We start from the raw sequence: 12,840 nt of genomic DNA, 5'->3' as shown, positions 1-12,840 counted from the left end.
TAGGACCATGCCTCAGGACTACCTGGCTTGATGACTCCTTGCTGTCCCCAGTTCACCTGGCTGTGCTGCTGCTCCAGTTCCAACTGTTCTGCCTGCAGCTATGGAACCCTGACCTGTTCACCGGACGTGCTACCTGTCCCAGACATGCTGTTTTCAACTCTCTAGAGACAGCAGGAGCGGTAGAGATACTCTCAAAGATCGGCTATGAAAAAGCCAACTGACACTTACTCTTGTGTTACTGACTTGTTGCACCCTCGACAACTACTATGATTATTATTATTTGACAATGCTGGTCATTTATGAACATTTGAACATCTAGGCCATGTGCTGTTATAATCTCCACCCGGCACAGCCAGAAGAGGACTGGCCACCCCTCAAAACCTAGGTGTCTTCCAAGGTTTTGGCCTTTCAAGGGAGTTTTTCCTAGCCACCGTGCTTCTACACCTGCATTGCTTGCTGTTTGGGGTTTTAGGCTGGGTTTCTGTACAGCACTTTGAGATATCAGCTGATGTAAGAAGGGCTATATAAATACATTTGATTTGTGTTTTTGTATACTTATGATTGGGACCTACTGGCTTATTATGTCAGAGTTTATGGACTGCTTATCTTTTAACATCATGCTGTGTGTGACTGCTGTCTTTACATAGGCCCTATGCAGTGGAGAAGTGGTGCCTGGAGAAATGGGTATACTATAATTTTGCCAAAAAGTTCCCAAACTCCCCATCCAGCAAAGGAAAGGCACCCTGTGTGAAAAATCCTGTGTTTTCCTATTTTTTTTTTCATGAGTTTTCCTCTAAATATTTCAGATTTTCACTCTGAAAATCGTGATGTCTAAGCCCACAACAATGCTTAAACCATATCAAATCTGATTGGGTGGGCCTGTCAAGCCCAGGCCCATGCATGTCTACGCCCCTGATGCAAACAGCGCATGATGACAACTGCGCATCACAAATGGCCTACTAGCCAACACTTGGGACTAAACTTTTTAAATACCTGGTTTGCATACCCATTGTTGCCTTACTTAACATTTACTGGTAGATATGTCTTTCCTACCCTATTGGCTACCAATGTTATTCTTCTGAGAGCTGCTCCAAGCCAAAACCAGTTGAGAGCTGCACACTCTTGCTGCTTGCAGATGATATTCTGCTGAACTAAGATATGTGTGCGGCGCACATGTGAATATATTTCACATGCTTTGCGATTGTGTTGGCTACTTTGTGCATGATTTCTCTATTGTACTACATGATTGATAAGTCGTATACCTCCACTACACTACTTTGATACGCAACAGAAGGGATTAGGAAGTGAGTATACACAATGCCCACTGAAAACAAAAGTGGGTATACGGTTTAAACCTGCGTATACCCTCCACTACACCAATGGCTCTTTGTGTTTTACAAAAAGTGCATTCTCCTACATGAGTGCGCTGGTATTACAGTTGCTGTCCTTTCAGAATCACAAACTTGTCACACACTGAAGGCCTATAGGTTCACCACTGCGCAAACATGTATAAATTAGATAAAGGAGTGTATATATTTGGCCCGGCAAAGCGGTTTTATCCTCTGATTGAATGGAAGCTGATAATTAACGTTTTTTACTCCGCTGGTCTGGTGAAGAAATTATGAGTGCTCACTGTCAAGACCAAGTACAAATGTATCCGAAACCGAGACACTCAATGTGGCCTCAAGACCGGAGTATTACAACACTGATCTATTGTGTATGGTGGCAGGACCTGATATGTCTGCAGCAGGCGGCATGGCCAGATATCCCTCTCTGTTTCATCAAGCTCTCAGGAGAACAATGGCTGTTTATCACCCAGGTTCCTGAGGCCTTTCATACAGATCACCCCTCCGCCTGGGTAAGAGACGGAACAAGAGCCCACCCGCGGCCCCACTGGCCCACAATCACACACACACTATTAGGGGTCGAAGCACAGAGGTGGTTAGGGTCAGTCAGTGGCATGCCGACGGACGGGGCCCACAAGTCAACAGCTTGCAATATGGATCTTAGCAGGACAGGCAGCACAGTAGTAATAAAGTATGTTTCTTATGTCTGTATTTAAAAAAAAAACTATTTTACCCGCAACCAAATGAGTTTGCCCTACACACTCACAGTCTTGAACAACTAACCTTGTGGGGACAGTCCCATTCAAAATCCTATTTTCCCTAACCCTTACACTAGCTCCTAACCCCCATAGAAATGTTTATTTTTTTTTATTTCACCTTTATTTAACCAGGTAGGCAAGTTGAGAACAAGTTCTCATTTACAATTGCAACCTGGCCAAGATAAAGCAAAACAGTTCGACACATACAACAACAGTAAAACAAACATACAGTCAATAATACAGTAGAAAAATAAGTCTACATACAATGTGAGCAAATGAGGTGAGATAAGGGAGGTAAAGGCAAAAAAAGGCCATGGTGGAAGAAAGTGCAAAGTAGAAATAGAAATAATGGGGTGCAAAGGAGCAAAATAAATAAATACAGTAGGGGAAGAGGTAGTTGTATGGGCTAAATTATAGATGGACTATGTACAGGTGCAGTGATCTGTGAGCTGCTCTGACAGCTGGTGCTTAAAGCTAGTGAGGGAGATAAGTGTTTCCAGTTTCGGAGATTTTTGTAGTTCGTTCCAGTCATTGGCAGCAGAGAACTGGAAGGAGAGACGGCCAAAGGAGGAATTGGCTTTGGGGGTGACCAGCGAGATATACCTGCTGGAGCGCATGCTACAGGTGGGTGCTGCTATAGTGACCAGTGAGCGGAGATAAGGGGGGACTTTACCTAGCAGGGTCTTGTAGATGACCTGGAGCCAGTGGGTTTAGCGACAAGTATGAAGCGAGGGCTAGCCAACGAGAGCGTACAGGTCGCAATGGTGGGTAGTATATGGGGCTTTGGTGACAAAACGGATGGCACTGTGATAGACTGCATCCAGTTTATTGAGTAGGGTATTGGAGGCTATTTTGTAAATGACATCGCCGAAGTCAAGGATCGGTAGGATAGTCAGTTTTACGAGGGTATGTTTGGCAGTATGAGTGAAGGATGCTTTGTTGCAAAATAGGAAGCCAATTCTAGATTTAACTTTGGATTGGAGATGTTTGATGTGAGTCTGGAAGGAGAGCTTACAGTCTAACCAGACACCTAGGTATTTGTAGTTGTCCACATATTCTAAGTCAGAACCGTCCAGAGTAGTGATGCTCGACAGGTGGGCAGGTGCAGGCAGCAATCGGTTGAAGAGCATGCATTTAGTTTTACTTGTATTTAAGAGCAGTTGGAGGCCATGGAAGGAGTGTTGTATGGCATTGAAACTCGTCTGGAGGGTTGTTAACACAGTGTCCAAAGAAGGGCCAGAAGTATACAGAATGGTGTCGTCTGCGTAGAGGTGGATCAGAGATTCACCAGCAGCAAGAGCGACATCATTGATGTATACAGAGAAAAGAGTTGGCCCAAGAATTGAACCCTGTGGCACCCCCATAGAGACTGCCAGAGACCCGGACAACAGGCCCTCCGATTTGACACACTGAACTCTATCAGAGAAGTAGTTGGTGAACCAGGCGAGGCAATCATTTGAGAAACCAAGGCTATTGAGTCTGCCGATGTGGTGATTGACAGAGTCGAAAGCCTTGGCCAGGTCAATGAATATGGCAACATAGTATTGTTTCTTATCTATGGCGGTTACGATATCATTTAGGACCTTGAGCGTGGCTGAGGTGCACCCATGACCAGCTCTGAAACCAGATTGCAGAGCGGAGAAGGTGCGGTGGGATTCTAAATGGCATGTGGGGACTAACAAAATGTCCCCAGTTGGTCAAATTTTTCTTTGTTTACTATTCTTGTGGGGACTTCTGGTCCCCACAAGTATAGTTAAACACATCCACTCTCACACACACACACACACACACACACACACACACACACACACACACACACACACACGTGTTATTCCTGGACTATCTCTGTGGGAAACAGCTGTAGATTAATTAAGCTGTTCCATTATCGCTGTGGTATTAACACAAAGGCAACACTACGGGAGATACAGGCAGGAGGCAGGCAGCAATAATACTCACTTAATAATACCCATTTAAGGGAGACCTGAGAGAGATTAAACAGTTTGGCGAAGAAGGAAAAATGCCACCTTAGTTAAGCCAAAATCCTGGCATGTGAGGTTTACACTTGATTTATTAGCTGGAGGGGCTGTGGTGGCTGTGAATCTATACACCTTACCTCTTAGTCACACAGTAACTTAAAACAACACATTTAAGCCAGACATAATTATTGAGACCTATGAAAATCTATATTAAATTTGTTATTATTTTTAAATCTATTTTTGCTTGATTTGGTCTCTTGGTTAAGAACCTCTTCCTGAAATTTGCAGCTACAGTCCACTCTGATTTGAGCTATTCTATGACTGGGCAGCGAACTAATAACCTGAACGAAGCCTCATAAAAAGAAAGTTGGCAGACTCACATGTACACACATACACAGTAGGGGGTTTGAAGCTTGACTGTAATAAGTGGTCCTTTGGGGGTCACGAGGTGATGTGGGCAACAATAATAAAGCTGTTATACTCTGTTTCAGGAGCTCTCTACAAGCAATGAAAAGAAAAACCATAACAATGGGCGGAATGAGAAAGCCTTTCAAGCCAGCGGAAACCAGCAGGGCTGTTCATAACACAGACAGAGTACAGAGCACAGGATGGCCCTTTTATGATGATGGGGACAGAAGCGGAAATAGTCAAGCTACAGAAGGGTTTGATGGCAAAGCAAAAATGTTATCATAACATTGTTTCACTATGCACAAAGGCCTAGCTACTGTATGACCAACATGGGATCACAGGGTTAAAATGGCAGAGCAATATAAGTAGAATGTCACATTTTTCTATTTATGTTGTGAAATCCTAAAACTAAAATCAAACTCTGTCACATGCGCCAAATACAACAAGTGTAGGCCTTACTGTGAAATTCTTACAACTATACCACTCCTACAATGCATAAACATCTCAGTACTGACCCAACTTCCATAATGCATGGGTAGTTCTAAGTTTAGCATCTGTGTCCATTACCAAAGCACCAAAGTTCCTTAGAAAGACTGAAAGAAAACAGACCCCATAGCATATCTTCATGACATCATTCTACGAGGTTAGAACTGGACTGTTCTATGGGTGGACACAAATCCTCTTCCAAGCCACTGTCCATTTGCCAGTATTGAGGATTACAACATATCCTGTACAGTACAATTACTGAGAGCACCACTCTGGATCTCCACTTGGACATGTCAGTCTGATTCATGTTGTTTTTCCGTTCACACCACACTACAAAACAAAAGGAAACGTCCCTCCTTGATGAGTGGTGTCAGAGGGCTCCCTCTTAGCACTGTCCTTATGAGATAAGACTAGAGAAAGAGACGGCTCACGCTGAGGTTAATCAAATGGCCAATGGGTATTAGGGTGCCATTTGGGACCTATGAGCCCTGGTCAAAAGTAGTGCACTACAAGTGGGAATATGGTGCTATTTGGGAGGCAGTCTGCGTTTTTCAGGAGTAAGAGGAACTTGGCCCTTGACACTGATAAAACACCAGTTTTATGTTTCCCCGATAATGGATAAGGTCAGAATTTAGAGGGTACGCTGATCCTAGATCTGTGCTCATGGGCAACCTCTACCTAAACCGCCACCATATTTGAGTTCAATATAAGGGTCTCCTATCATGACCTAAACATTCACAATAAAGGCTGCCCCTATATTATCTCCATCCACTCAGAGGGAAATGAAATGTTCATAGACTCCCTGAGCCAAAAGATATGAGCCAAGATGGATGATAGCAGTTCAATAGTGGCCCTCCGCCATCTCTTAGCTCAGAGACACACACAATGAGAATACTTATTATTGTTTCCTACTGTTATTGTGGAGTTGTCTAAACATACAATTTATTTTATCAGGACGTGCTAAACCGTCAGAGGTCAATGATAAATCTGATGTTTAACGGTTATGTCAGGTTCTAGGAATTGAAATGAACTCAGTACAACAACACATGTTTTGGTCACAGACTACATCCATACAGTAACCTATATACACTACATGATCAAAAGTATGTGGACACCTGCTCAGCAAGCATCTCATTCCAAAATCATGGGCATTAATATGGAGTTGGTCCCCCTTTTGCTGCTATAACATCTTCCACTCTTCTGGGAAGGCTTTCCACTAGATGTTGAAACATTGCTGCGGGGACTTACTTCCATTCAGCCACAAGAGGATTAGTGAGGTCGGTACTGATGTTGGGCAATTAGGCCTGGCTCGCAGTCGGTGTTCCAATTCATCCCAAACGTGTTCCATAGGGTTGAGGTCAAGGCTCTGTGCAGGACAGTGAAGTTCTTCCACACCAATCTCGACAAACCATTTCTGTATGGACCTCGCTTTGTGCACGGGCAATGTCATGGTGAAACAGGAAAGGGCCTTCCCCAAAATGTTGCCACAAAGTTGGAAGCACAGAATCGTCTAGAATGTCATTGTATGCTGTAGCATTAAGATTTCCCTTCACTGGAACTAAGGGGCTAACCCCAGACTATTATTCCTCCACCAAACTTTACAATTGGCACTATGCGCGTTGGGGCAGGTAGCGTTCTCCTGGCATCCGCCAAATCCAGATTTGTCCGTCGGACTGCCAGAAAGTGAAACGTGATTCATCCTTCCAGAGAATGCATTTCCACTGCTCTAGAGTCCAATGGCGGCGAGCTTTACACTACTCCAGCCGACGCTTGGCATTGCGCATTGTGATCTTAGGCTTGTGTGCGGCTGCTCAGCCATGGAAACCCATTTCATGAAGCTCCCAACGAACAGTTCTTGTGCTGACGTTGCTTCCAGAGGCAGTTTGGAACTCTGTAGTGAGTGTTGCAACCGAGGACAGGCAATTTTTACACACTACGCGCTTCAGCAGTCCTGCTCTATGAGCTTGTGAGGCTTACCACTTCACGGCTGAGCAATTGTTGCTCCTAGACGTTTCCACAACAGCACTTACAGTTGACCGGGGAAGCTCTAGTAGGGCAGACATTTTACAAACTGACTTGTTGGAAAGGTGGCGTCCTATAACGGTGCCACGTTGAAAGTCACTGAGCTCTTCAGGAAGGCCATTCTACTGCCAATGTTTGTCTATGGAGATTTCATGGCTGTGTGCAGTTACCCCAGGGCTTGGGGAAAATGCCCCTTTTCTCAAAACAGCATTTCATTAAAGAGCTAAAAAAGTGTAAACTGTACTTATTTTCCTTCATAGTTTGTTTGCCTAAGCATGACCATCATCCATATACCACATTTTTACCAAACATTGCTTTTTTGTGTGAACCATTGGACCTTTCCCTCTGGGGATAGTTACCCCTCATACATACATACATACATACATACATACATACATACATACATACATACATACATACATACATACATACATACTCACAGGCTACTATACACAATGCATTGTCAAAGTCAATATTGTCACAAGTGAAATGTGTGGTTCATGATTTTGTATAATGATTTTGTATTTTTCAACAACAACAAAAAGTTCTCTCTTTGAATTATAAGTTAGGATGTTTAATGTAGCGGAAATGTTTTGGCCTTTTGTTGTCTACTAGTTTTGACGTCCACACCCAGTTTGGGAAAGATTGACATATTCTAAACACGACACTCTATGAAGAATTTACGGCGAATATGTTAGGCATAATTGCATATACTTTACATGGAAACAGTGTACCTTATTGTAAATAGGAAACAGGCCTATCAATTCAACTTTCGAAGCACTATGAAACTCTTTGTTTTATGTCAAACTTCAGCATGAAAAGGTTGCTATTCCAGTGAGTGAGTGGTGTCATGTTGCCAAGTTTCAACTATCTGATCTCGCTAAAAACTCATCCCTTTTCTCTCTTTCTCTCACTCATTCGGTAGACAAGCATTCATATACGACCGTTTGAGACCTTACCTGTGTGTAACTTATGAAATGTAAATAAACAGAAGTATTTTCCCCCTCTTCTTTCTATCCCAGGCCAGGGAAGGGACTCCGGAAACAGCTCCAATGTCCCGCCCTCATCCCATGACGCCCGTTTGTCTTTTTTCATGGGTGGTAGGCAGTGCAACTGGGTTCATTACGGCTCAAACCAGGGTGGAATCAACGATATGCATAGGTAATTCAAGATCCAAGATGGCAGCCATACTGCTCAGTTTCTATACGAGGCGGATATCGTGTATGATGTCACGCTTTGGTTGTTACACGTTATTATATGGGAGTTCGTGAGAGGATACATTATTTCTCATACATTATTGTGTAGGAAGCAGCACTGTGATTCCACGCTTGTCAACAGTAACATTGTAACAAGCATCGTCTATGCTAATGTAGCCTACGGGAAGTATCCTAAATGAAAACTTTAAATTCAAGTCGATGCAAACTTGGAAAACAAAACAGTCAAGGAGAGCGTGCATGGTTTTAAAATTTTTTTTCCAATTAAATATATTTCAAGAAATGTTCTGACATATAGACCTAGTCTAGATGTATTAGAAACAGGCGGCATGTAGCCTGGGCGGCAGCTAGTCTAGCGGTTAGGAGCGTTGGGCCAATAATCTGAAGGTCGCAGTTTCGAATCAGAATCACCTTTATTGGCCAAGTAGGCTACATTTACACATAGACTACTCAGAATGTTACTTGGGAGTATGGCGCTGCTAGTGATAGACAATATTTAGAGATAGAATAAAGACAACTGAGTTTAAACAAAGTTTACATACATTTGGTGAAACATATGTCGATGTGGACCTTGAGCAAGGCACTTAACCCTAATTACTCATGTAAGTCGCTCTGGATAAGAGCGTCTGCTAAATGACGTAAATTAAAATGTTTATATACTTAATTATGCCCTGAACCCACCAGAAGCAAAAACAACATTTGTAATGTAACTAACATTACACCTGCTTATGGTCCAGTGAGTCCAGTTTTAGCCTGCAATCAGCATACTGTCACAGCATTAGGCAATCCTAATTGCTTGGTTGGGGCCATTACATAGGCTACATTTGTAATGCAACTAACATAACACCTGCTTATGGTCCAGTGAGTCCAGTCTGTAGCCTGCAAACAGCATACTGTCGACAGCAGTAGACAATCCTAACTGCTCTGGCTGGGGCCATTACATAGGCTATGTGGTGTTTTAGTTTTTTATTAGGCTATTATTACAATGTTCCAAAATATTTTTTTAATTCAATAACATCGAATGTTATACTAAATGATGCACTTCTGGCTAGAACCAGAGTCATATACAGTAGCATATGGGTCTGGCTATGGGTATAACCAAATAATTGTATGTTCTTAAATTCTACTAAATTGGAAATAAGAGCCCAGCAATTATGTTTGGTTCAAAATCATATAATTTAGTTATTGTGAAGGCTATTCCAGTAATGAGCAACTTAGTTAGAATATGTTTTATTACAGCCTAGGGTCTTACAAGTCCTCTGCGTTTGTTCCCAACCCTATAGTCAACCGACTAACTGTTCTCGCACGCACGCACAAAATGCGGTCTCCTGGCTTTGTTCATTCTCATCCAACATCCCTGCCTCCTCATTGGTGCTGAGAGGATGCGGTGACTTCTGATTGGGTGAAAGTTTTTCCTCTGGCTTTAGCACTTGTGGAGTCACCCCCACCCCTCAAAACATATAATTGGTCAAGCCGCTCTATGCGTTCAGTTGTTTTTACAGTTAGAAACATACTGACTAAAACGACAGCCTGTTGTAGACTATTTGTAGCAAGAGTGATGTAAGGAGTCTCAAACAAATCGACGCTGTCTGAATCTGTCTGAAGCTCAGATATTCCAAAGCGCAGCATCCACATAAAGACGCGTTGTTCACGCACAGAGGACACAAATTATAACAAATATCCCTTAAAAAGTAGCGAAGATGGTGTCCGCTGGACTGGAGATCCTTGGGTTGGGGCTGTGCGTCATTGGCTCGCTCCTGGTGATGGTGGTGTGCGGGATGCCCATGTGGAAGGTAACGGCGTTCATCGAGGCCAACATTGTGGTGGCTCAGACCATCTGGGATGGGCTCTGGATGTCCTGTGTGGTGCAGAGCACCGGCCAGATGCAGTGCAAGGTGCACGACTCTGTCCTTGCGCTCGGCCACGACCTGCAGGCGGCGCGAGCCCTCACCGTCATCTCGTGTGTGTTTGGCGTGCTGGGGCTGATGGTGGTGATCGCCGGGGCGCAGTGCACCAACTGCATTAGCGCCGAGAACGTCAAAACCCGGGTGGTAAACGCCGGAGGGGTCATCTACATCACCAGTGGGTTGTTTGTGTTAGTTCCTCTCTGCTGGATGGCCAACAACATCATCTCTGACTTCTACAACCCACAGGTGCCCGCGTCCAAAAAGAGGGAGATCGGGGCCGCGCTCTACATCGGTTGGGCGGCCACGGCGCTCCTGCTGATCGGGGGCGCGCTACTCTGCTGCTCTTGTCCTTCTAACGGGAATTCGGGCTATTCGGCCAAATATTCCCCGACCAAACGGGCCACACCGAACGGGACCGGAGACTATGACAAAAGGAATTACGTGTAGCCCTGCTTCCCACCTTCGGGATGCGGTAGCTATGCTGTGCGTAAATGTGCTGTGATCTTTTGAAAAACTATTTTTTTAACGTATTTTTTGCACCTGCAGTTTACTCTGAACATTGAAATCAATTAAAGCATAATTTTGTTACACAGACTATAAACTAAACACAATATTGGAGAACATATTTGTTCATCATTTTTGCAAACAGCAGAAAATAAACTTTTTGGAGACTATGCATATACGTCTGGATATAAAGTGATAGCCAATGACAAAAATGAGCGTCTTTGTTTTAGGTACCTGTATTTTTAAATGTCCTAGTCTATATTTTCTATGATCGCTCATAATCCCTTGCATTTTGAAATGTTTACCATTGTGAGGTTTTTTTTCCTAAAGGAAGATTATACGACTGAATATATCCACAGTTTTTTTTACTTCAGTGTAGGCTACAGTTTCTGTGATTTCGGAGTAATAGCACTGCAAACCACCTAAAAGGTTTTTGGATAGTGGATTTTTGCTTCATGGGACTGTGGGACGAGCTAAAAAAATAAATGTAGGATAGGCCTATTTTTAAGGAAAACACAACTCAGGCGTCCTTATATGTGTCTATAATAGTGGAATATAAACTATTTTACAAAAATTAGGACCATAGATTTAGATGCCAAATATAGGATGTCCAGTCCACTTCACCTATCTTAAGATGAAATTTTTAAAAGTTTGCAAATGTGAGTTTTATATCTGTATGTAGAAGCTGTGCTGGATGTGTTTCTTGTCATGAATTTGTAGGAATACACTGCTGTTTTACTAACTGGATTTGTTGATGTTTGATGTAAAGATCCATTATATATTTCATGCAATATTCTTTCCAATGTTAAACTGAGATTAAACTGATATCGTCTTAAACGTATTTGTTCTACCGTGTTTTATTTAAACAAATCGAAATGTAGTTGAAACAATATAATAAATTGGGCATCAGAACATGTAGTTTGCAAATCTTCAATATTATTTATGTCTGGGCCTGACGCCTGCGTTGAGTTCCCCAGCAGGATAAAGTATTTTGGTGAACTACAGAAATCTAGATGACAATAACCATTCAGAAAGAGTGGGGCTCTGCTGTTAAGCACACAATACTCCCCGACCCATCCCCCTTTCAGACAGCTCTTTCTCACCCCACCGCGCTGTTTAAAAGGCGTGCAAATTCGAATGTCTTTCCACCACTATCGCTCTTTCCCGCCAATGGAGGGGTTTGATTTTGTAGGCCTGTGTGATTGTGGGTTGTAGATTGACTGATTGTGTTGGCAAAACAACTTTTTGGGTGAGATGAAAAAAGTTCTGACCTTTTCTGTTAAAATACATTCCCAACTTTCGGTGTCTTTGAGTTAAAATAAAATGATTTCCTGTAATTATTGTTTTAAAATACTAGGCCTACATTATGCAAATAATTTTTTTTAGTTTTAACTTAATTAACAAAAACATCTGTCATGTAAACTATTGGTATTCTCAGAGCTGATTATGAATGCCCCGTGTTCGAAGCTTTGGCTGGATTTTCAAAGCTTACTTATACTTTAGCTGGCCACATAAGTCTTAGTGGGTCATATGCCCACTTATAACTAGAACATGTAAAGGTCATTCACCAGCTTAACTGAATCGAGGTAGATATGAGTTGGGCTGATTATCTTTTGGTGAAAAAACGACAACGACATTATTAGTAGAGAGAAAAATGATGTCCAACAACTGCATGTAGGCTATGCAATTGACATTTTAGCCAAAAGTGGCCAAGAGCCACTTGATAGAACTCCATTGTGAATAAACATCTTAGCGTGCACTTGCAGATGCCCATCCCAAACGTTCACTGTAACTTTTCGCTGAGGACAACCTAGGCATCGCATCACTCCCCTAACCCCCTCTATAGGCATTCCGACTCTGGTGTGTATCTGGTGTTTCAGCACAAAGAAGCAGTATGGTCTGTCGGGAATGGGCTAGGCTGTTATTTGGGGACTGTCTGGGGTGTAGAGTTGGGGGTGCACCTCTAAAATGACCCCCATTCCAGAGAGAAAAGAGGCAACGTCACTCAATGGGCTCTTGCCATGGTAACGGTTTAGGACCTGCTGTTGCCTAGCGACAGGGTCTATGATGTGGTGGTATGGATGAGCCTCATAAAGGCCCAGCCTGGGGACATTCCAAAGACCCACACCCACCCAGCCACACACAGACTCCCCGCCTGTAACCTAACGTAGCAGTCATAAAAGAAACGCCTGAAACTAGATCCCCTATATGCTGGTCTT

At 43.0% G+C, this 12,840-nt stretch overlaps 2 protein-coding genes across 2 annotated transcripts in view; one reads left to right on the top strand and one right to left on the bottom strand.

Moving 5' to 3' along the window:
* zgc:63587 (septin-2) overlaps positions 1-8,102 on the bottom strand; it is a 37,662-nt gene extending 29,560 nt beyond the window's left edge. Inside the window, exon 1 of the mRNA XM_014161492.3 lies at positions 7,956-8,102. The gene's annotated coding sequence lies outside the window, so the exon portion shown is untranslated. The remainder of the gene's footprint in view (positions 1-7,955) is intronic.
* Positions 8,103-9,679: 1,577 nt separating this feature from the next.
* On the top strand, positions 9,680-11,462 carry cldn5a (claudin 5a). The gene has a single exon (XM_014161491.3). The coding sequence runs from the start codon at positions 9,911-9,913 to the stop codon at positions 10,562-10,564; it is 654 nt and encodes a 217-aa protein (XP_014016966.1). The 5' UTR covers positions 9,680-9,910; the 3' UTR covers positions 10,565-11,462.
* The last annotated feature ends 1,378 nt before the right edge of the window (positions 11,463-12,840 follow it).

This window comes from Salmo salar, chromosome 20, assembly GCF_965601325.2.
Source record: "Salmo salar chromosome 20, fSalSal1, whole genome shotgun sequence".
NCBI lineage: Eukaryota > Metazoa > Chordata > Actinopteri > Salmoniformes > Salmonidae > Salmo > Salmo salar.
This window is presented reverse-complemented; position numbering and strand designations above follow the sequence as displayed.